Source organism: Papaver somniferum, chromosome 4 (assembly GCF_003573695.1).
Source record: "Papaver somniferum cultivar HN1 chromosome 4, ASM357369v1, whole genome shotgun sequence".
NCBI classification, from domain to species: domain Eukaryota; kingdom Viridiplantae; phylum Streptophyta; class Magnoliopsida; order Ranunculales; family Papaveraceae; genus Papaver; species Papaver somniferum.
Genome location: NC_039361.1, coordinates 64,422,139 through 64,447,702, shown reverse-complemented (window position 1 = coordinate 64,447,702; position 25,564 = coordinate 64,422,139). Strand labels below are relative to the sequence as shown.

The 25,564-nt window shown below is 36.0% G+C and overlaps 2 protein-coding genes and 1 long non-coding RNA gene across 6 annotated transcripts; 2 read left to right on the top strand and 1 right to left on the bottom strand.

Moving 5' to 3' along the window:
* Positions 1–2,210: 2,210 nt before the first annotated feature.
* Positions 2,211–4,769, bottom strand: LOC113275728. 4 transcript variants are annotated; one of them, XR_003323742.1, is made up of 5 exons: positions 4,602–4,769; positions 4,026–4,111; positions 3,437–3,734; positions 2,856–3,030; positions 2,211–2,694 (listed from the first exon to the last, which is right to left on the bottom strand). It is a non-coding gene; the product is annotated as an uncharacterized LOC113275728 (long non-coding RNA). The 4 variants fall into 4 exon arrangements; XR_003323743.1 differs by having other exon boundaries at positions 2,856–3,068; positions 3,437–3,563; positions 4,602–4,767; XR_003323744.1 differs by having other exon boundaries at positions 3,442–3,563; positions 4,602–4,766.
* A 5,267-nt stretch (positions 4,770–10,036) lies between these two features.
* On the top strand, positions 10,037–10,977 carry LOC113272626 (myb-like protein I). The gene is made up of 2 exons (XM_026522438.1): positions 10,037–10,118; positions 10,379–10,977. The coding sequence occupies exons 1-2, from the start codon at positions 10,037–10,039 to the stop codon at positions 10,975–10,977; spliced, it is 681 nt and encodes a 226-aa protein (XP_026378223.1).
* A 2,393-nt stretch (positions 10,978–13,370) lies between these two features.
* On the top strand, positions 13,371–13,877 carry LOC113272624 (uncharacterized mitochondrial protein AtMg00810-like). Its single transcript, XM_026522437.1, has one exon. The coding sequence runs from the start codon at positions 13,371–13,373 to the stop codon at positions 13,875–13,877; it is 507 nt and encodes a 168-aa protein (XP_026378222.1).
* The last annotated feature ends 11,687 nt before the right edge of the window (positions 13,878–25,564 follow it).

Sequence of the window (25,564 nt, the reverse complement as noted above, 5' to 3'; positions counted from 1 at the left end):
CCCAATGATATTTCATTGTCACCACCATCTCCCCTCCTTAATGGAGGTAATGGGCATTCTTATTTCAATTGGAGGCCGATAAAATGGCCCGTGCTCACAAACGCCATGGTAACTATCCTTGTTGATTCACAATCGGTAAAAGTTGATCTTGTTGGTGCGTATGTAGCACTATCGACATAGGATATGAAATGAATAACGCACTGAAATGCATTGGAGAGTAGATAGCCACATATTGGCATTCTCATCCAATATTCACTTGTCAATTTAGCGTTGCCCTTTAAACGTCGTTCAAATGCTTCGAACCTCTCTTTTAGCACCTCCTCCGTTTTATCTCCTTCGAATCTCATCATCCGCTTGTAGAAATCCGGGTAACACCGTAATTCAAGCAAACACTTTTCCTTTACATTGAATACCCAGTCGTGAGTAACTAAACGGCTAGGTAGAAAGGTAACGTTAGAGCCGTAATATTATTTACATCTGGGTCGACTAGGGATATCATAGCCGTCAGGATATAAACGGCTGGGTCGACCGCCCATGGTCTCATCCGTAAAAAGTTTACGTATAGGAGTTCTTGGCCGTTTATTTCCCTGTTTTTGGAAGAGTCTGATTTCGGCTTAGAAATCCAGCCGTAAAACTATAAACTGTTGGGTAACCCAGCCGGCGCCGTCAACATTGAATGGCATTTTAGTACTTTCGTTCAGGAAACCTAATCGCCGCCGACAATATTAAATGCTTCCCATGCACGTAGAAAAAAGCTGGTTGTAATTGACTAGTTACGGTCATGAACTTTTCATCGTCCCATCCGTAAGATTTCATAACGGCTGGGAGTTCATGAACTGTGAGCCTTATAACATAATAACGGCCAGGAGTTCATTGTTTCCCAGCCGTGATTGTACCTGGCGGCTGGAAAACTAGGGTTTTCGAAAGTAAAAAATTGAAACTTCTACCCACTCTGAGCTTAAGAACTGAAATTGGAGCTAGAATAGAGGTATACCTGGTAATCTTGAGCATTGGTTTCTTCGATTTCTTCTTCTTCTTCTTGGGTTGGTCCTTCGAAATCATAGTAACGTTCATAAGGGTTATTTTGAGTTTGAGAAAAAATTTCATGATATTCTGAAAATTCAGCAAAGAACTGATCGTTGTTGATGGGTATCAATATGTTATCATATTTTGAAGATGAAGGGTCACCTACATCAAAAGTTTTGCTTGAACTCATTTGCCTAAAATTTCTCCAATTTTTTTTTCTCTTCTTCTTCTCTTCCCTCTGATTTTCTTTTGTTTTGATTTTCACTTTCATCACTTCACTTAAAGAGGTGAATTAGTCTTAATCAATTTCCTAATCATGATTAATAATATTAATCAGGTTTTATTATCTAAAATCATATGTGATCATATTAGTCTTTATATAAATATATGATGAGGGGTGTCCCAATTGATATTTGGTGACCCTAAAAAGCCCCAAAAAAAAATTGACTTTCTAAGCCCAATAATAGGATTCTTGATATAAGGCACGCCTATTTCTCCTGCGACTATTGACTGGAGTGAGGCCCAATGAGAGAGGATGTGATAGATGCCTTCAGTAAAGAGAGAGGACGGCTTGTGGTCTAGCTCCATTTTTGTTACTGATATACTCTCGGACACACAAATCTCTGAAATTACATGCCTTGTCTCACGCTATCACACATGATGTTCTCTACCGCTAGATTTCAAAAAATAAACGACCCTAATATTCTAGATCTTTACATTTTAGTTCCGGGTATTGGATGGGTCGCCCGTTACCTTCTCTTTTCTATTCGTTTCCTTCTTCCTCCGAGATTCTCCTTTTGCCGATACAAAAGCTAAATGATCATACACTAACGCAACTGGCGTACTGAAAGCAACAACTTCCTTCGAATAAGTCTTGAAGATGAAAGATAAAAAATGGGATCAATCTTGAACAAGGATTAAACTTATTTTCTAGGGTTGTGTTGATGATCGATTAGATTAATGTTGTTTGTTTATAGCCAAGGTTCTTTAGTTAGTGATTAGTTTAAACTAGATAGTAACCCGTGCTCCGCACCGGGTGACACATTGTTGTTTGCCTGTGTCCTTTTTATTTGTTATGTTGGTACAGTAAAAAAAAACTTCACAACGTATCCATTTCTTTGGATCAAACTTTAAGGTGAAAACTCATCGTAGCGAATAACAAATCAGCTAGGCTGCTTTAACTATAGGAAGGGAAATGTCCAATTTTATTTTTGGAACTGGAAAGCCTTGATAACTATTAGCTAGTGGAGAGTGAGATCCATCTAGCATTAAAGTTTACAAACAGAGTTTTCAGGCATATAAGCGTTCACCATTGACATCCTCAAAAGAAGGATAATGATTAGCCACTGTAAGTTATTTAAACAACGGAAGTAAAAAAATATGGTTTTAGATATCAAAAATTTTGTTGTCAGAGTCTACTTCCAGCATTTTTTAGTTTCTTCCTACACTGTTTGTCTTCGATGTCCACTGTAAATCTTCAAGTCCCTTGCTGTCTTGTCAAAGATAGAAGTGCTATCAGCCGCGTTATCAATCCATCCAGAGTGGTCCTTGCATTGCAATTGAATCTTGCGCAGACTGTCTTATCAATAAAAGTAAAACCAATGCTAGATATCTTACTCCTGTTGTCGCACAGCACTGCACTTCCGTCATTTTTAATTTCTCCGTGCACTGTTTAAAAGCAATATTCTTAGAGGTTTTCACCAAAAGAAAATAACATTAAACCATTGAAAATTTTCTTTACTTATTCCGACCATTTCAGTTTTCCTTAACTGGCTGAAGTTGGTTTTTCTTTTCGGTGAGCATCACTTGAGTTTTTTTTTTTTCTTTACCTTATTTATGAAGTTTGAAGTCAACTTGGCACTGTCTTTGATGAAACTCCACCATAGGTATGTAGGTGGCATCCAAAGGGCATGTGCATCAGTAAATCCTTTGTAAGGAATGAGAGCATTGCCAAAGAAATTCCTACAACGACAACGAACAACGTTCCTTTTGATGGATAAATGCCTGAGACCACCCCCAAACAGCTCATATAAGCATTCCACCTTAATGAAAAGTAAATCTAAAACGATAAAAATACATTCTCAAAAACTGTTTAAAATCAAAAGGAAACAGGTTATGGTTGAGTCAAGGGTATGGAAGGGATTGAAAGTTGGTGCTTTCTGTCTCTATTTATTGTTTCTGATGATATAAGTTAGGTTACACGTCTGGGACAAACAGAAGAAAGAGGGCTTTCTTTCAACACATGGAATCTTAATGGTAAGTCATCTGCAACAGCTAATTTAGAACTTTAAACATGTAGTAAATGTTTATACCCAATTCTCCGAAATTTGACGCCACCTTCAATTAACTTACCTCTCTAATACTCTTACCCTTTTTGCTTAAGAAAATGCTCTAAGTATCAGAAAATTACCTCACCTCCCGTGGCGGAAACCCAAAAGATGTAGAGCATGCTTCTTATGACTGTACCGTACAGTAGCTAGAAACATTCATGAATCTTTCCCGTCTTTAAATAATGAATGTTGGGCACCTTAAGCCAGCTGAGATTTTGCATTCAAATAAATGTTAGGCAAATCATATATTAATGGCAACTTACCCCTGCTTATGCGAAAAAGGATGCATATGTAGTTCTGTCATCTTTCAGAGGTAGTAATGTGAATCACATCCCAAGTTTTGTAGTTTCAGCTAACCCCTTACTTAATTATCAAAACCTAAAAAACAATACTTAACAATCATATGTTTGAACCCCAATCCCAACCAAATACCGACTTAAATACATTTATCATAAAAAATTATCTTTTCATTGATTCTATCAAGCTCATTAATCAAATGTACTCTATTCTAGACTTCCTGCCAAACTTACCAACTAAACCAATTCATGAATCAATAACAGTACATCTAGGAATGCAACAGCAATCCAATTTCAAATCAAACCGAAAGGAACATAACAAATACCCATCGTTAGGAAATTAATGTCATGAGCAGAAACAATAATTGCATACCTTCATGAAGGAACTGAGAAATGGATTTGGAAGCATACAAAACGATCGGTGGTCGGGATATATTGTTGACCTATTACATAACAAAGCTGAATAAAACAAAAATAAAATGAGTTAGATAGCTTCTATTAGATACTTCATCAATTTTTCAGGAATCTTTAATACATTAAGCCACTAAGCAAAATATTGAAAGGAAAATGAAGTCAATTAGAACAAAGCAGGAATAATAAAAACTATCAAATGCAGTACCTGCGTACCAAATACCAGTACCTGCGATATACCAAATGCAGTATGAAAAACAAAGCATCTAATTTAGTAATTACCAAAACTATTAGTCGACAGGAATTTGAAACCCCCACAAAGATATTCTGACAATCTGAATGATAAAATTCAATTAGAACTAAATTCGAATAAACCCAAACTAACGCATGAACAAATATTGATTTAGCAAGAAGATTTCGAGCAGTAAGGAAAGTGGGGGGTTGTTTTGATGATGGATCCGGTGCTATCTAAATAAAAACCATAAAATCAAAGATTGGATTTAGTTTCTAACATAAATAAAAAGAGACGGAGAATCACCTTGGGGAGACTTGGGATATATCGAGACGATCTTCCATGAGTTTGAAATCCCTAAACCGTTTTGGTCATTTATTCTGTACTGAGAACAAAATTTTTGGAAGAAACATTTAGAGAGATTTGAGCAGTTGTGGATGAAGATAGAAGTGGGGGCAGTTAGTCGATAAAAAATAGAAGGGGGACTGTGGCCTGTGGCCCAGTGGGAGTAATGGGGTGGGTTTTGTTCATTTAGGGAAGGCGTTAGGGGTGAGCATAAAAACCGGAATCGCGGATTTGATCCGTATTCGTCCGTAAAATTGTGGATTTCACCCAAACCGCAAGATGTATGGGCCGGACACGGATGAGATTCTCAAATCCGCACGTTTTAGCGGTTTGGCTGCGGTTGAATATTGAAAACCGCGGATTCAACCGCACCGCTAGGGGTGTGCAACGGACGGACGGTTGCGGATTAGGGGTCACCCGCAACCAAACCGTTAAAACTGCGGATTTGAAAAATCAAACCGTGACCGGCCCAATCACCCGCGGATTTTACATCCACGGATCCGCGGATTGTGCGGTCCGGTTGCGGATTAACCGCGGATTAGGAGAGATGCAAAACACTCTCCTCTCCCTCAAGCCATCTCAGCAACTCTGATGACAAAGTTTATGGACGCACTATCCACTATCCTAGCATCAGTAACCATAGTGAAGTGTCTCTCTTTCTCTATTTCCTTCTCTGGTGGATCTACAAAGTTTGTTGTCGTGACAACTGTGAAGTGCCGTCACAGCCCCTGGCCATAGCTCGTGATAATGGAGCCATTGGCGTCCAACTGTGCAGAGAAAGGTTTATAATTAACAGTATAAACATAACACCAAAAATGAAACAACAGCTTGGTTAAACAAACTTAATATGAACTTCATCAGCAGTGCACAATAGTGGAAGCTTAAGTTTATGTCACCTGCTCATTCAGATGAGAATGTAAATCAACTCCCTTGGCTGAAAGACGGGAAAGATCGTTGGGAGTCCCCTGCAGGTCCCAGAAATTAGATGAGAGAGCTCTTAAATCTCCCCACAAACTTTGAGCTAGTTTCATGTGTTTTCACGATCGTTTGATATCTAAAGGTTATCCTTCACCAGATTCCTGTGTATATGGTTACAGAAGTTCTCTACTTTGCAACCACCTCTATATCCTGAGGAGGATACCACTGGAATGCATTAAATTCCCTTGACGGAGGTGTTCAATTCACTTGCTTGAGAGAAAGAGAGAGAGACGGAGCATGAAAACTTACAGCGGAGAAAACAACAAGGTCACTGAAATCTGGTTGTTGTCCTTGTGGCTTTGTGTAAGTCTTACCAGTCTATCTAAATTCAGCTGTTTAAAATTAAAAGAAAAAACGTTGATGATTAATCCGCAACTTATGACTTCTGTTTAAAATCAAGATTCATCAGATGCGGTGCGGTTGAATCCGCGGTTTTCAGTATTCAACCGCACCCAAACCGCTAAAACGTGCGGATTTGAGAATCCCATCCGTGTCCGGCCCATACGTCTTGCGGTTTGGGTGAAATCCGCAATTTTGCGGACGGATACGGGTCAAATCCGCGGTTCCGGTTTTTATGCTCACCCCTACGCACCGCATCTGACTCTGCTCCATTAGCTATAAGCCACTAAGCCCAACTAATTGAATGTGATGGTCACTAAGCCCAGCTAATTGCAATAGCTTATTCAGGACCTGTTTTTTGATGTCAAGTAAGCCCAGCTAATTGTTTGCTTATTCAGGACCTTTCCAACAACTTACTTGCGAGTCAGAGAGAGTTGGGCCTCATGCCAAAGACAGGCCCAGATCTCTTTTTTTTTATCCCTAATCCGCGGTTAATCCGCAACCGGACCGCACAATTCGCGGATCCGCGGATGTAAAATCCGCGGGTGATTGGGCCGGTCACGGTTTGATTTTTCAAATCCGCAGTTTTGACGGTTTGGTTGCGGGTGACCCCTAATCCGCAACCGTTCGTCCGTTGCACACCCCTAGAAGGCGCACATGCATATTCCTTTTTTTTTTCTTAATGGGAAAAATATCGTTTGGTCCTTTTTAGGTGGGCCCGTATCAGTTTAATCTTTTGGGAAAATACCTTTACTGTTTGGTCCATAATTATTTAAAAATATTAAATGGACAAAAGTACCCTTCTCAATTTCTATTATTTTTTTTGTAGTAGTTCATTCGCCAAAATGAACTCCTGTTAATTTCTACTTATTTTTTCAGAAATCACCTATATAAACCAGAGTTCATTCCAGAAATGAACTCCATATAAAGAAAAAAAAAGTTCATTCCAAAAATGAACCCCATATAAAAACCTAAAAAAAAACAGAGTTCATTCCAGAAATGAACTCCATATAAAAACCTAAAAAAACAGAGTTCATTTATGGAATGAACTGCAGCATCATCATCTTCGTCGTCTTCAACAGCAGCAGAAAGAAATTCTTCGTCATCTTCAACAGCAACAGAACTCTGTTTAGCACGAGCAGCAAACACCTATAGCACATCGTCTTTAACGGTAGCAGCAAACAATAACAAGAGATATTTATCATCAAAATCAGGCATCGTCTTCAACAGCAACAGATCGAGACGTCTTCATCATATTTAAACAACAGATCTCGAAATCTTCAAACAACAATTGCAGATCTTTATCGTCTTCATCGTATTTAACAAAAACAGATGATGAAAAATAAAAATTACCGATCTCATCGTCTTCCATTATCAACCTTCATCATCTTCATAAAACCCTAAAAAAAATTCTTCATCTTCTGCAAATAACAACATCAGAAAAGGGAAAAAGAAAAAAAAGAGGAGAGAAAAACTAGATCTGAAACTAAAGAAGAGAGAGAGAATGAATTTGGAAATAAAATATTTTCCTCTGATTTATATATATATGGTATCATATTAAAGGGTATTTCTGCCACTATAAAGGAAAATTACATTACCCATGAAGTTATTCCGCGTGAGTATTTTCCACCCTAGGACCAAACCGTTATTTCTAGGACCAAACTATAATTTATATTTTTAAAAAGGACCAAACAGACAGTTGACTGAGTTAACTGGACCAAACTCATCCTAATATATTATTTATATGACCTATTGGTATTTCCTACTTTCTGAATTGACGTGGGACCAGAATTCATGAGAAAGCTTTATTCTTTAATACTTGTATGTCCACATCAGCTTTTTGTGGGGTCAGAATGAATGAGAATTCAGTATTGAGTTTCAATTATCATCTTGTTAGATAGATTAGTATTTGTTTTAATTCATGAAAACTATTACGAGGAAATTTCCTTCTGTGTCTGTTTCAGTTTAAGCTAACCCCCTATGGCCAAAAACTGTTGCAAATCAAGAAAAAAGTGTGGGAAAATAGTTAACACTACTTCTGTCTACTTCTCTCTCTTAGCATTTGCTCGCAGTTCAACTAGCAGCGTGATTGAAATGTTGAACTGTTATGCGCTCAAAAAGTAACTTTAATGCTGAACCATTCATCGCTCTATATTTTTTATTAAATGTTTGAGAGAATGTGATGGAGAGAGGGGAAAAAAGGGAGAGAGAGGGAAAAGAGGAAGAACGTGATGGAGAGAGAGGAAAAAGAGGGAAAGGGAAAGGAAAAAAAAGGGAGAAAGAGAGAAAAAAGTAGGAGAGATAAATGACAATGATTAGTTGTTTGAAAAATAAAATCATGTGACGCTGTTTGGTTCAGCGTTCAGCGCTGTTTGATTCAGCATTTCGTTTCTAGATTAGAAATACCATAGGATTTAAGAGGTTGCCCTAACCGACGTGAATGGCCAATCTAGCTGCTATATTGGAAGACCATAGGGATTAGCCTTAGTTATTTCTAACTATCAGCCCGAGTTTTAATTTATGATTTACAGAATGTCTAACTTTGGGCGTTTCCTATATCGACCAAATTGGTATCAGTTTAGGGGTTTTCTAACAATTGCTTCTTGCTTAACTTTGTTTATAAGTTCCAACTCTTTCACCTGTATATTGAATTTTACTTCGTCTTCCTGTACACTTGAATTTCTTTCATATCTTTAAGAGTCGTTCAAAATCTCCGTCCAAATTCCAATACCATTTATACCCAAGATCTTAACATGTATAACATCTAAGAATACTATATAATTTGTTGATTGAAAAAAAAAGTTGCTTTTTGATGCGAAAATTTTCTAGGTCGATATAAAACTATTGATAATTGATCATGCTCTTTAACCTTTGAAGATTACGATCTTTTAAAGAAGTGATTTTAGGATGTTGGTTTGTGTCAGCGAAATAGAAGGTGAGAGAGATATTTCGGAGAGAGAATAAAATGAGTAGAAAAGAGAACGTCACGGGAGACCCATCTTATACCCGGAACCAAACTGTAAAGATCTAAAAATCAGGACCATTTAGTTTTTAAAATCTGACGGTGGAGAACATCATGTGTGATAGGGTGAGATAAAACGTGTGAGCAGATCCGTCCTCCAATTTAATATCAGAATAGATTGCTCAAGAGTACTACTTTGAATTCTTAAACTTTATATTCTTTTTTGGTCAAGTGACTTAAACTTTGAAAATTCGCAGGTCATTCAATCGGTAGGGATTTTTATAATATGAACCACTGACTGCAATTTTGAAGTAGTGATTATGACTGTGAGCAGGGATTATTATATCGAATTTCTCGAAATCATAGAATTAATATCCGGAACTCTCGGCAATAAGATTTCTATGCAAAAAAAAACAAATTCAATTTTCGATTTTTTGTCAAACTTTTAAGTTCTAGCTCACAATTTACCATGAAAATTTTAACATAAAAAAAACCCATTTTTTTGTTAGTATATAAATTTCCAACAAAGAAAAACTGGACCCAAAAATTCATATTTAAGGATCATCTAGAATTCATGGCTATTACGGAATAACCAAATTCCAAACACCACCAAAATAATAAATCAAGCAAAACAACATAACAGTACAGGGTGAGAGTTTATAAGAGTAACTGTGTGTAATGCATTTTTCAGTTCTAGTTATATAGTGAAGGTGCCCTTATCTTTGTCTAGTGTGCAAATAGATTGAGTCATATAACTGTCTTTACAGCTGTTACAGCCTGTCTGTTTCAGGTGTCTTGTATTAATACCTTTGTACTACTCTCTCTGAGAGTCATCTGAAATAGGTCAATACATTTCATTTCTTCTAGCTCTGATTATCTTATATGGTATCAGATTAGGTTAGATTCTTTCAAGATTGCAAACCCTATCATCAACTCGATCATTACCTATTTCAAATTTGATCTTTGATCAGATTACTGCATATTTTTCAGATCTAGTAGAATTTCATCATGTTTCATCTACTTTGATCTCGTTCTGGATCTTGTTTCTTTTCAAGATTCACATATCTTTCTGGTTTGGTCGATCTTTTGTATGATCTTTGAGTTTCTTGATAACAATATGCCTCCAAAACCTGCAACTCGAGCTTCTTCCGCTGCTAATAATGATGATTCTGATGATTCTTCTACTCAAGATCGTTACAGTTTTCGACTTCCGTTTACTAATATTTTAAACTTCATCTATATGAAGATCATACTAATTTTATATTATGGAAAGATCAATTTGAGTCGGTCCTAATTTCAGTTGGTTTGTTCGATTATGTTGATGAAACTGTTATAGAACCACCTCGATTTATCACGGTTGATGTTGTTCAAACTCAGAATCCGTCTTGGCTCTATTGGAGAAAGGTGGATCGTTTTGTATCAAGCTGTTTAAAATATACATTCATACAATCTGTTTCAGGTGATGTTCTTGGATTATCTACTGCTCGTGAGATTTGGGAATATATTGAAACTACATGTACCACTCAGTTTGCTTCTCGCAAATCAATGCTTCGTAATCAACTTCAGTCGATCCGTAGAGGAAATCGTTCCGTTGAAGAATATCTACAGCAGATCAAGTCAATCACTGATAACCTTGCATCTATTAATGAGAAAGTAAGTAACTCTGACATTATAATGCACATTCTTAATGGTCTTGGCCGTGATTTCAACAATTTTATAATCTCATCACAAAATCGTGAAGTTCCTTTCACTTTTGTTGAGATTAAGGCTAGACTAATTAGTCATCAACAATGGTTAAAAGATCAAGATTCAGAAATGAACACTATGTTTTATAGTCAGAATGCTTCAGATATGTATGGCAAGAATACAAATTCTGGCAAGAAGAACAATAATTTTAACAAGAACAAGAGCAACTTCAAGAATAATGTTTATTCTAATGGTTCTGGATCTAGCAGCAGTGGTTCCTCAGGCAACAATGGTTCTTCTGGTCGAAATTCTGGTAGTACTTCAGGTGGTAATTCTAATAACTCTTCCGGAGGTTCAAGAAATAATACATGAGGAACTTTTGATTGGTCATCAGTTGAGTGCCAAATTTGTAGAAGAACTGGTCATTCTGTAAGTAGGTGTTATTACAGATACCAACCAGATAGGAATTATATCAGCTCAGTGCAAAGAGCCTTTGCAGGAATTGAACTGAGTCATGTACCTGAAGACATTTCTACCAACTTCTACTCAGTTGATTCCATATTCCGATGCAACCAATCACATGACTAGTGATGCCTCTCTTTTGACTAATCTTGCTCCTTACACTGGTTCTTCAAATGTGATGATAGGAAATGGTAAGTTGCTAACTATCTCTCATGTTGGTGATGTTACTTTATCTACTCCACATAAGAATTTTCAGCTCAACAAGGTGTTACACATTCCTACCCTAAAGGCTAACTTACTCTCCATTGCTAAATTTACTAAAGATAGTCATTGCTTTTTTGAGTTATATGATTGGGGATATCTAATAAAGGATGTTTTTACAAAACAGGTACTAGCTAAGGGTTCTATTTTCAACAACTTATATCCCATCAATTCATATTGCTCTCCATCAGCTTCTTGATTTCATGCCTCACTCACAGCTCCTACAACTCTTTAGCATAACAGGCTTGGTCATCATGCTGCTGCAGTTCTACATAAACTTCATTCAGTTGAGTCAATTCAGCTTTCTGGTTTTAAGTATTTAGAGTCTGTATGTAATTCTTGTCATTTAGGCAAGAGAAAAAAATTGCCTTTTACTTTGTCATCTAGAGTTACCACTGCTCCTCTTGAGCCTGTTCATTGTGATGTTTGGGGACCTTCCTCTGAAGTATTTTTGTTAGGATTCAAGTAATACATTGTCTTTATTGATGACTTTAGTAGATATCAATGGATCTATCCTTTGAAAGCTAAGTCTGATGCTCTTGTATCTTTTAATCACTTCAAACAAATAAATGAAAATCTTTTGGCCACCAAAATTATTTATTTTCAGTGTGATAATGCTTATGAATTGTCCAAAGGCCCTTTTAAACAATTTTTAGATTCATCTGGCATTACTTTGAGATTGTCCTGTCCTCATACCTCTCAGCAAAATGGTTTAGCTGAGAGGAAACACAGACATATCACTGAAGTAGGTCTTACTCTGCTTTTTCAGGCTCATTTACCAAAAAAAAATTGGTATGATGCTTTCCATACTGCCACTTTTCTGATAAATAGATTACCTACTAAACTGTTGAACTTTCAATCTCATTTTGAACTGTTATTCCAATAAACCTCCTGATTTTTCTTTTCTTAAAGTCTTTGGTTCAACATGTTATCCATGTTTGGGAGCTTATAGGCAGGACAAATTATCTCCTAAGTCCTCTTTATGTGGTTTTATTGGTTATAGTCCCCTTCATAGAGGCTATAGATGTTATGAAAAGTCCACAAGGAAAATTTATACATCAAGACATGTTGTTTTTGATAAAAATTGTTTTCCTTACTCCACTATTGTTGTTCCTTGCTCCACTGAGTCATATCCTTCAATGTCCTTACTTGATGCTTCTTATCTCAGTAATACTACTTCTACACTCATTCTTTCATCAACTCAGTTGATGTCTTCTACTCCAGGATAATAACTCAATTCTCCTACACCAAATATAGTCCGTTTCTCTGCTCCTGTTACCATATCTCAATATGGTATTCATAAAAGCAAGCTTTTACCTAATTTTGTGACTAACAATGTTTTAAAACATCCTGCTTTTAGTTCTCTACTTCAACCAACATAGCCTAAAACTTTCAAGCAGGCAATGAAAAATCCTAACTGGGTAGTTTCCATGAAAGAAGAATGTCAGGCCTTAAAGGATGCAAATACTTATGATTTGGTAAAGTTTCATAAGGGTATGAATGTTCTGGGTTGTAAGTGGGTTTACAAACTCAAGTTAAAACCTGATGAAACTATTGAGAGGTTCAAGAGTAGGTTGGTTTCTAAGGGATATAATCAGTTAGATGGAGTTGACTATATTGATACTTTCAGTCCAGAAGTGAAAGCACCTACTATTAGAACTATTCTTACTATTGCAGCTTCAAAAGGATGGAAAATTCAACAATTAGATGTGTCTAATGCATTTTTGCATGGACAGTTGAATGAATGTGTGTTTTTGGAGCAGCCACCAGGATTTGTAGTTGAAGGCAAAGAAGACTATGTTTGTCATTTGAAAAAATACTTATATGGCTTGAAACAAGCACCAAGGGCTTGGTTTCAAATATTCAGTGGATTTCTTCTTTTATATGGCTTTCAGCAGTCTAAGTGTGATTATTCCTTGTTCCTCTACAAATTTTACAAGGGTGTTATGTATCTCCTCATGTATGTGGATGATATCATTTTGACTGGAAGCTCAGGTACTTTGTTAAATTCTCTTATTTCTACATTAAGTACATAATTTAAAATGAAGGATTTAGGACCTCTTCATTATTTCTTGGGCATTGAGGTTGATAGAAATTATGATACTAAGTCCTTATTGCTTACTCAAAATAAGTATTGTATTGAGCTTTTGGTTAAGGCTGATATGGTAGATTGTAAGCCCTGTAGTACTCTTGTTGCCAAAGGTCCAAGGTGCTCTCTTTTTGATGGTGATCCACTACAAGATCCTTTACACTGTAGAAGCCTTGTTGGGGGATTGCAGTATCTTACAATGACAAGGCCTGACATTGCATTTGCAGTCTCTTATGTGTCACAATTTATGCATCAACCTACAACTGCTCATTTGCAGTTAGTTAAGAGGATTTTAAGGTTTCTTAAAGGCAGTTTAGGATATGGAATTGTTCTTGGTTCTTCAGATATTTCTACAGTTACAACATATTCATATTCTGGGCTGGTTGCCCTGATTCAAGAAGAAGTACCTCTGATTATGATGTTTTATTGGGCTCTTGTTGTAATATTAAGATTGCGGTAAATACGGATTCGATGCTCGGACTTGAAAAGATTTTTAAAACAAAAATATATAAAAAATTGTCACAGGATCAAGAGATACTAGGACTCAGGATTTCACCAATTCTTATACTCATGCGATTCATGTATTTATTCTAAACAGTTATAGCTTCTAAACATCGACTCTTTATTTGCCAAAATAGATTTTAAAAATATTAAGTGTGAATCTTAAGCATGGCCTATCAAAAGGATTAGTCCCAAGCATAAACCATCAAATGAAATCACAAATAATTAAGAAAAAATCATAATTCAATTCATAATAATGCAAATAGTCATAAAAGAATTAAATAAAAAATTATTCATGCATAAAGAATGGTTTCCTCCATCATCCCAGTATTGGGGTTTAGCTATTCATATCAATCACACACTCAACATATTAATTCAAAGCTCAAAGTGTGATTAAAAGAGTCAAAAGTTATAAAAATAGTAGTTCTGAGACTCACAAAACCCGTCCATAAAAGAACGATAGTACTGTGCTGCTGTTTCAAAACGACAGATTGCTGCTGCTGCTTGCACTGTTATTTTAAGACCCACGTAGGCAAGTCGTTGTCACTGTTGATAAACGACTGTCCTCTGGAGTCTGTTCTTCGTGTTCTTCGTGCTCTTTAATGGCAGCAGCAGCAGCAGAACTCCTCCTTCCTGCAGCTCCCGTTCTTCGCTCCTCCTGGCTCTGTCTCGACCCCAAACTCTTGATAAAACTTTCTCTCACTTCCCACCAGCCTTTATATACCAATAGGGTCCAAATAACTCGATTAAATCCGAGTTTATCTCCCTTTTTTCTTCACGTGCAGTTGAGAGAGAAATCTCTTTTCTGTTGCTTTGTACGCGTCTTCTGGCAATTTCTTACGCTCCAAAATTCTCCTAATCCTTAAACAAGACTAGATACACTTTACTTCAACGTAAAACTCTCCCAGAATCTCTAAATATATTTGAAAACTTCACAGAGAACACATATTCTGTTTGGACTTTGATCGCTTCTCACGGACATTCCAGCCCAATTCGATCAGCCCAATCACTTGCATAGGGTCTGTTTAGGTCTAACAGGATTATCCCAACTGATTTCCGGTGTTTAATCGCATTAAAACTCCTCCAATAATCGAACCAAAATCTGCCAGACGATGCATGCATTTTCCCGCCAAAATTTGCTTTTAAATTTGAGAAGTTGACCTCCCCTTATCTGTGGCTGGTCTCCCTTTAGCAGCTGCCTGGAAATGGGTCACCCCTTAGTAATTAGGTTACCCCTTATCCAAAATCAAGGATCCGTATAGCAAGTGTCCTCTGGGGCATTTTCCGCACTTTTTCCGGGGTTCCTCCGGGGTATTTCTGGGGTACTTCCGGTACTCTATCAACGGAGGTCCAAACGCCGCATTTTCAGCCAATTTCGCCGCAAATCCTTATTCTTCTAAAAACACCTACAAATAAATAAAATAACCAAATAAGTACAAAATTGAGCACTAACAATATATACAAATGAGCTATATTAGACACATAAATGCGTCTATCAGCTCTTCACTTATTTCTTGGACTTCGAAGAAGCAACCCACAGTTTCAAGGTCTTCAGTTGAAGCTGAATACAAATCACTTGCTAATACTTCTTCTGAGAAGCTGTGATTGTCTTATTTTCTCAAGGAATTAGGTATTTCCTCTACTATACCTTTTACTCTTCTTGGTGATAATCTTAGTGCCAATAGTCTTGCCTGTTATCCTGTTTTTCATGCAAGAACAAAGCACATAGAAAAATATTACCATTTCATTAGAGACTTAGTTCAGTATAAGTTCTTGATTATCAAGTTTGTGCCTTATCTTCTTCAACCGGATGATATATTCACGATGGTTGTCGCTTCAGATTTATTTGTTACTCTGGTTTCCAAGCTTATGTATTTCACCCATTCTAAGCTTGAGGGGGAGTGTAAGAGTAATTGTATATAATGTATTTTTCAGTTCTAGTTATAGAGTGAAGGTGCCCTTATCTTTGTCTAGTGTGTAAATAGATTAAGTCATGTAACTGTCTTTACAGCTGTTACAGCCTGTCTGTTTCAGGTGTTTTGTATTAATACCTTTGTACTCTGAGAGTTATCTGAAATTGGTTAATACATTTCATTTCTTCTAGATCTGATTATATTATAGAGTTATTACTTACCGGAGATCGGGTGGTGGTTTTTCAGTAAGAACACAGAGACTTGCAGGCTTAGAGAGAATAATCAAGAGAGTTTGTGGAGTTTTTTTTTTTGTAGTTAGGTTAGTTTTGCGTGACAAAATGCACTGCCAAACTCACCTCTTGCGTTTATATATAATAATGAGGCAGCTGAAACACAAATCCGAGTCACAAATCTCAATAACAATAGCTTAAAAAATACGTACCAACAGTGTTTCCATAAATTAAAGAGCGAACCTCTAGAATATTAGTTATTCCGTGAAAAGGTCCAAAAACAGTTGGACTCTTTAAAAAACAAACAACCATATGCGTGTTAGAGAATCGGGAGAAAGGTCGAGTGAGTTATTCGTATTTTTACCAGTTTAACCTCCTGGTCGAGTTAGGTAGAATTCTTGGGGTTAGGTTGGATGGTTATATCTGGATAAACAGGTTCTAAGAAATTGGATTAAAAAAAAGGAAGAAGAGAAACAGACGAAGAACAGATCAACCTTAATCAATCGATTGAGTTGCTTCCATTGATTGGATTTTCTGTGACCATGAATACACCAAGTAGCAGTTGTAAGAAGATATGTGTCAACTTTGAATGAGAAAATAGGGATCAACATTAGGTTGTTGTCGGTGATATAAGGAGTGAACAGAGATGATCGGGAGTGGTTTTTGGTTGTTATTAGAACAGGTTTTGGAGAAGTGAATTGGATCCGTACAATTTGTGGGGACTAATGATGCGTTTTTAGAGGTTGAATATGGTTAGAAATTGGGTTTGTAGTGAATATGTGTTCTACAGAAAGGGCTTCACTCAGGCAGTCTCTGTTAGAGCATTGCTCGGTTGAACCCACCAAGCGTTGGTATGTCAAGTTTGGTTGTCATACTTTAGTGAACCAAAACGCGTTTAAAGAGTAGCTTGATTATATACTAGAGTCAACTTCGTATAGGTTAGCTTGAAAGTATTAGAAATTGAGACTTACAAGTATTACAAGACTTGAAGATGGTGAAGACGTATGGAGATACAACGACAACAATCATCCTTCCTCTTGAGGTTAGTAATATTTGAGTTGAACTGTTTCATTACCTAACGTATCTTTCAAGTCGTACATATTGAAAAGAAACTGCGAACCTGTGTATGAAACTCTAGATAGACATAGTATTAAGGAATACAATACGAGGTTTATTGCTTAACCATTAAACTTTGTATATAAGATATTAAAATAATTGTATGAATGTTATTGTGATTATGTATGGGCATGATTGAAGATTTCATCCTAGGAAACAATGTTTACATTCGTTTAAAGGAAGTAAGTTCACAAACTCGTTTGTGGATCGAAAGGGAAATCGCTAGGCTTATTGGTATTGTTATTCATATTGCAAATCTATTTTGAACTACCAATACGTGTGATGTGTATAACCTATCATAAACTTGTTTATGTGGTTGGTAAAACTATTCACGGATGCCTGACTTAAGTTATTGGTATAACTTTTACTAGTAAAACCGATCTTAAGTAATCACTCAATACGGTACGGTCGATGCCTTGCAAATAGTAACTTTTACTAGTGAAACTGGAACCGATCCTAGTAAGAGGTGCAGGTAAATTTTCAAGAGGGTAATCGATCCTTGTAAGAGGTGCCACAAGTTATTAGTGTGAGGGGAACCGATCCTATGAACATGTGCAAAAAGTTCTTAGTAGTGAGGGGAACCGATCCTATGCACATGTGCACCAAATTACGAGTAGTTACCATAAATAAGGGGGAACCAATCCTTTGAACATGTGCAATCGGCCTCAAGAAATCTCAATCCAATTTGAGCACGTTTTGTGTTTTTAACACAAAAATTAATCCAAAAATAGTTTTTCGAATTTTCTATTATTCTAGAAATATTAGAGATACCGAAAATTCATTTGGTTAATGTTGAAAACATAAAAGGATGTCGACATTCTTTGAATACGAGTTGTAACTCTTATCATTAATTGTTCAAATATATTCCTTGGTAGCTAAGGAAAATCCCAGTATCGAAATTAATTGAGAATCTTTTTTATTAAAGGTTTCTTGATTTTATATGGTACTTAATATCCAGCAATTAAATAACATATCTTTGGAAAATAATAATTAGTAATGTGCATTTACTAATTATAGATTTTTCTAAGTGAATTTCGATCAATATTTGGACAAAGCATTTCCAGAAATGATGAAAACTGATTATGTGTTTATTGCATATCTTTGAGAATATTCGGTTTTGGAAATTCCTTGGTGTCCAAACTTCCTTGTCTATAAATACTAAAGTTTGCTTCTCTTGCAAACCAATCCTCAGAGCCAGCAAAACTACCTCAGTTGTGTTGTTACTGGCGAAGACGCCTATTGGAGTGGAGAGTACCCTAATTAGGAGAAATCGCTTATGGCCGCTCGGTTTAAAGACTTATTTGGGATTGAGAAGCTCTATTAATACCGTTGGTGGGAAACTAGATAATTGCGGTTTATTATTAGTTTTCGATTGATTTGATTGACTAACGGTGGTTAAACTTTGATTGCACCTAGTTTGTTTATTCTTGAGAATCTTCTCTTCTCATATAAGATTCACTCAAACTAGATCGAAATTTCGATATGGATCTTTAGAACTGGATGTAGATCTAAAGACGTCTTGTGATAATCCAACGTTAACAGACTCCGTTCTGTGTGTGATTGATCACAAGAGATTCAAGTTGATTGTGTGCAGGTGTTTATTGAAGATCAAAGAAGATTTGAAGACAAGAAGACTTTTTGGGTTCATAATATTTGGTGTGCACAATACTTGTTTCGGCTGGAAAGGGATCCGACTATAATCCGATTTATCTTTGTGATAATCATTGATTAGATAGTTGTGTAGATCGGCATCAACACACTTCTTTGTGATTAAAAGTGTTGATTGCTTAAGTCTTACAATCACTGTGGTAATTGGTAAGGAAGAGATCTAAGAACCCGACAAAGGTGTTTATGTGATAAACGAGAGAGCCTTTGTCAGACTCATATCACTTGGTTGAAAAGAGTTGTTACCGAACAGATTTGTTGTTCATTTACTGTTTGGAATACGAACCAAAGGAATTGTTCCAAGTGCGTGACTTATTGGAAGTTGGAGGCGCATGGATACTGAGGAAACTAAGTGAACTATAGGGTTAGTTTTTTGGTCTCAACTATACAAAGTTGGTTTAGATTTTGTATAGCGGCTTAATTCTGAGAGTATTCAATCTGGACTAGGTCCCGGGGTTTTTCTGCATTTGCGATTTCCTCGTTAACAAAATCTTGCTGTATGTTTTACTTTTCTATTTCCGCAACTATAATTGTTTATTATAATTAGAAGTAAAATACGCAAACGTCAATTCCTATTTACTTGATAAGCTATCTCTTAGAGTATGGTTAAGTCCGAACCTAATATCAAGTAAACACACTTCGTTGATTGTATTGTCTCGATCTCGTATACATAGACGATCACTTGAAGTGTGATACAAATTAGTTGTATTGTCTCGACTCTGTCCATAGACAATCACTTTCGGAATAAAGGACTTATATGTGGAAAAGTTTTAGATTGAGGTATATTTGGTTACCCTCGTCTTTTCAATTGGTATCAGAGCAGGCAAACATGAAAAGATCTAAAAATCTGTGTTTGATGCGATCCAACCTATAAGACATGAGTCAAAGTAAAGTTAAGCGAGAGCAAAAACTAAAGAAAGACTCAGTTAACGTATCGCAAGATGTTGAAAGTTTTGATTTTTAGAAATGTTTAAAAGGGGCTTCTTCGTCAAGTTCTACTTGCTCTTCTGAGAATAATTCTGAATGTTCTCAAGACGAGATTAAGTTAAGTCCTGTATTCGTAATCAATGATTCAGACTCTGAAAGAACTCCTCTTGATGACGAGAAAAGATTTGATTCATCGAATATAGAAGCATTTCATCAAAACGAATTAAGCGGAAAATTTCTCTCATGTTCAAATGAACTAATTCTTTCATTAGAAAGAGAAAATAAGTTTTTAGACGATACAAATTGTCTGCAAGCTATGAATGATCAACTTTTTATTGATCTTGACTCCTCAATATCTAAATTTGTTTCCCTAAAAAGAGAAGCTTCATTAGAGTTTCATTTTTTGAAAGAAAGGCTTGAAAATTGCCTTGAGGAAGCAAAGAAAACTGAGTCTAAATGTATACAGAATCTTGAGGAAAAAGCAAGTGCTAGTCTTTCTCGAGCGGAACTTTTAGAGAAAGATTGTGATGCTGCTTTTGAAAAAGTACAATTGTTGGAAGAGAAACTTGCTGATTATGATGCAAGAAATAACGCTGAACAAAAGAGATTTGAAGAGAAAGAAAGTGAATATCTCTCACGAGAAAAACACCTTAAGGCTGATCTAGCCGGTGCTCTTGATAAAATCAAGATGCTAGAAGAAGAAAATTTGCACTTGAAAAGGCGAATTGATAGCTCAAACAATGTAACCTCAATGTTAGAAGCAAGTAGAAATCATCGTGATACACGAGGATTGGGCTGCTTTAAATAATAGCAAAGAGGTGAAAATTGTTAAATCTACAAATTCTTCTCAACCAGAGGCTTCCACTAATGTCAGGAAGTCAACAACGTTGAACAACGATAAGAAGAAGAAGAAAACTCGTCGAGCTCCAATGCAAGAGGATCCACAAAAAGGTAACATTGAAACTCATACTTCGTATATTTATACTAAGCATTGTTATTATTGTGCTAATAAAGGACACTTGCAATGGGGATGCAAAGTTCGTAAGATGGAAGATGCACTTTCTTTTGTATCAAACGAATTGGCTAAGATTGCTCCTCAAAAGAACTCAGATCGTTATTGTCCTAAGTTTATACAAAACAATTATTATGATGATAGTTCAAATTTTGCATATCACTCGACAGGGTCATTTCATAAAAGAACCAATTATAGAAAGAGAAGTGATTTTTTAAATGCAAAAACAAGATCTGATGTTCCAAATTGGAGAAAGGGTGTTTCGCAAAATATTCAAAAGGACAACGATCCTAATGGTATGAAGGGGAAAGCTGCTCCTGCGAAACCCAACTCTAAATGGGTCCCGAAGTCCTCCATAGCTAAGAAGGGACCAAAAGTTAGTCACAAGAATAACTCTCAGTTGTTAATTATTGGTGACAATAATTACAAGAGTGTTCTTGAAAGACTAAAGAAAGACATCATGACTGAAATCTCTTGTACTAGTGAACGTTGTAATAATGACACTCTTCATCACAAGTCAAAGAAGAAAAACAAGAGATGGAACCAGAGAAAACAAACCAAGCAAGAGGTCAAGAATGATGATTATGTCTTAGTCACTCGTGACAAACAAGACAAGGATCAAATCAACACAACCTAGTTGTGTTGGGATGTGCATGCTCACCTTTGTGCTCGATATTATGAAGGGTGAGGAAGCACGCGAAACTGAGCACACGATCTCTCAATTTTTATATGACTAATTAACATCTTTTGGGAGATTTTCTTTCTTCTATACTCATACTTTGTCTATCTATTTGAGATTTTGATAGAAACGGTAATTTTGAGTTTATGATGTTGATATATACTGATCATATATGTGTAGCTCTTGTTTTTACGGTTAAAGTCTCACATATTGGCTCACTTCCTTATGGATTGTGTTTGGTAGAACCGTAAACCCATGTTTGGTGATTTGATATTTGATCAATCACATAGTTGTTATGTGTTTATGAGATGTTTGATTTCGGTTTTCTAACCTAGATATTCGATATCATATTGTGTTAACCCTTGTGGTTTGCGTGACTTTTTGATTCAGCGGGATTGAGTTATAGCCCTTGTTGGTAGGCTTTATCAAAGGATCATGAGGGGTTCTGGGAAACAATATGCGAAAAAGTCGCAATATGTTGAATTTCGGTTTAGCATAAAAGCATATGTGTTTCAAGGTTCTAACTTTTGCTTGCAACAATTAAAACCGATTTTCAACCTTTCTATGGTAAAGGTTGGTTGTTGTTATTCTTTTGTTTTGCATAAGGATGACAACATGATGATATTTCGATATCAATTCTCCCGGAAAGAAGATGCAAATATTTTTTGGAGATGAGGATGCGGAATTTAAGGTAACAATCTTGTTAGTTAATTGTTTTCCTGTTTAAGAAACGCCATGATTTTATTTTATATCCCTATTGCTTTTGCTTAACAAAATATATCGGTACAATTGATGTTTATTCCATTATGTGTGTATGGATGTGTGATTCAATTGGTTTCGATTAAGAAAAACATTTGTTATCTTTTGATTTCAATTGTTTAGGCTTACAAATGTTTCGGTACAATTGATGTGTGTGATTCAATTGTTTTCCGGTTAAGAAAAACCATTGGTGTCTTTGTGATATGGATAGTGGCTTACAAAACGTCGGTGGAATTGCGGTGCTTTAATGTCTATGTTGATTCAATTGCTTCCGGTTAAGATAAACAATTATGCAAGTTAATTTATTGGTTTGCACGGATTGTTTAAGGCTTAACAAAATATGGTTCCGGGATCATTTGTTTAGTCCAAGTGATGTCCGGATAAGAGAAACTAAGATCTTCGGATCCAAGTTATACTTATCAAATGAGATAGGATTCGGTTATTCAAGTCTATCCGAATGCATTAACGAGAATTTCTAGTTAACTAACCTAGTATTTGTATTGTTAAAAGGGAAAGGTCTAGGTTTTTCTTTGTGAAAAATTAGAGCCTGATGAGAAAAATAAAGTTAAGTCTTTTATCTTTAATTTGGTCTTATCGAACAAGCGATTGTATTTGTACAATCGGTTTAGCAAAGAACTAAGTGATTAGTCGATTTTTGGTTTGATAAACTATTCAAAATTGCTTGTGCAATTGTGTTCTAGATGACATATTAAAATCAAAATTACTTGTAGTTTCGGTTATAGTAATTGGTTATCTAAAGATGGTGTATAAAACCCTCGTGCTTAACTCTTATAGGTTTACATCTACTTTGTGTGAGATTTGTAAGATCCTTTCGGTTTGTCCTTTATTTTTTCGTTCTTTGTCATTTTTGTGACAAAAAGGGAGAGAAATATATGGAGTAAACAAGTGGTATTGGCTTGTATGAGTTAGTATCACTAAGGGAAAGGACATTTGTGCCAAAACGTTTATTCTAACGAATAGAGTGAAAGCATAGACTAAGGGGGAGTCGCATACCATGTGATATGTAGTTATGAGGTACTACATTGAAATAAAAAAGTTGTGCGGATTGAAAATATACCTAGCTTACCTTTAGGGGGAGTATTATCTTTGTTATTATGGTGTCAGCAGTGGCATTTGAAGATTGAATTTAATGCAGGTTATGTGCTGTTGAACTTGGAATTAAGCGTATGTGTATAATGAATTCTTGTGATTTGTTTATCCATATGATGTAAGAGTTTTGTCACTAAAATTGACAAAGGGGGAGATTGTTAGAGCATTGCTCGGTTGAACCCACCAAGCGTTGGTATGTCAAGTTTGGTTGTCATATTTTAGTGGACCAAAACTCATTTAAAGAGTCGCTTGATTATATACCAGAGTCAACTTCGTATAGGTTAGCTTGAAAGTATTAGGATTTGAGACTTACAAGTATTACAAGACTTGAAGATGGTGAAGACGTATGGATCTACAACGTCAACAATCATCTTTCCTCTTGAGGTTAGTAATATTTGACTTGAACTGTTTCATTCCCTAACGTATCTTTCAAGTTGTGCATATTGAAAACGAAACTGCGAACCTGTGTATGAAACTCTAGATAGACATAGTATTAAGGAATACAATACGAGGTTTATTGCTTAACCATTAAACTTTGTATATAAGACATCGACATAATCGTATGAATGCTATTGTGATTATGTATGGGTATGAGTGAAGATTTCATCCTAGGAAACAATGTTTACATTCTTTTAAAGGAAGTAAGTTCACAAACTCGTTTGTGGATCGAAAGGGAAATCACTAGGCTTATTGGTATTGCTATTCATATTGCAAATCTATTTTGAACTACCAATATGCGTGATGTGTATAACCTATCATAAACTTGTTTATGTGGTTGGTAAAACTATTCACGGATGCCTGACTTAAGTTATTAATATAACTTTTACTAGTAAAACCGATCTTAAGTAATCACTCAAGATTGTAGGGTCGCTGCCTTGCAAATAGTAACTTTTACTAGTGAATGGGAAACCGATCCTAGTAAGAGGTGCAGGTAAATTTGCAAGAGGGGAATCGATAGTTGTAAGAGGTGACATAAGTTGTTAGTGTGAGGGGAACCGATCCTATGAACATGTGCAACAAGTTCTTAGTAGTGAGGGGAACCGATCATATGCACATATGCACCAAATTACGATTAGTTACCATAAATAAGGGGGAACCGATCCTTTGAACATGTGCAATCGTCCTCAAGAAATCTCAACCCAATTTGAGCACGTTTTGTGTTTTTAACACAAAAATTAATCCAAAAATAGTTTTTCGAATTTTCTATTATTCTAGAAATATTAGAGATACCGAAAATTCATTTGGTTAATGTGGAAAACATAAAAGGATGTCGACATTCTTTGAACACGAGTTGTAACTCTTATCATTAATTGTTCAAAGATATTCCTTGATAGCTAAGAAGAATCCCAGGATCGAAATTAATTTAGAATCTTTTTTATTAAAGGTTTCTTGATTTTATATGGTATTTAATATCCATCAATTAAATAACATATCTTTGGAAAATAATAATTAGTAATGTGCATTTACTAATTATAGATTTTTCTAAGTGAACTTCGATCAGTATTTGGACAAAGCATTTCCAGAAATTATGAAAATCGATTCTGTGTTTGTTGCATATCTTTGAGAATATTCGGTTTTGGAAATTCCTTGGTGTTCGAACTTCCTTATTTATAAATACTGAAGTTTGCTTCTCTTGCAAACCAATCCTCAGAGCCAGCAAAACTACCTCAGTTTTGTTGTTACTGGTGGAGCCGCCTATTGTAGTGGAGAGTACCCTAATTAGGAGAAATCGCTTACGACCACTCGGTTTAAATACTTCTTTGGGATTGAGAAGCTCTATTAGTATCGTTGGTGGGAAACTAGATAATTGTGGTTTATTATTAGTTTTCGATTGATTTGATTGACTAACAGTGGTTGAACTTTGATTGCACCTAGTTTGTTTATTCTTGAGAATCTTCTCTTTTGATATAAGATTCACTCAAACTAGATTGAAGTTTCGACGGGAATCTTTAGAACTGTTTGTAGATCTAAAGACGTCTTGTGATAATCCAACATTAACAGACTCCGTTCTATGTGTGATTGATCACAAGAGATTCAAGTTGATTGTATGCATGTGTTTATTGAAGATCAAAGAATATTTGAAGACAAGAAGACTTTTTGGGTTCACAATCTTTGGTGTGCATAATACTTGCCCAAACAACCAACTATACGTCTCATGGCTTGAAGTATTGTGGGTGCACCAGCTCCTTGTGCTGAATTAGATCCCACCTGGGCAGAGATGAGATGAACTTATGA

Coding starts and splice junctions, on each gene's coding strand:
- LOC113272624 (XM_026522437.1), top strand. CDS start 13,371: ATGAAGGATTTAGGACCTCTTCATTATTTCTTGGGCATTGAGGTTGAT.
- LOC113272626 (XM_026522438.1), top strand. CDS start 10,037: ATGCCTCCAAAACCTGCAACTCGAGCTTCTTCCGCTGCTAATAATGAT. Junction 10,119..10,378: donor TTCTACTCAAGATCGTTACA/GTTTTCGACTTC, acceptor AATCTGTTTCAG/GTGATGTTCTTGGATTATCT.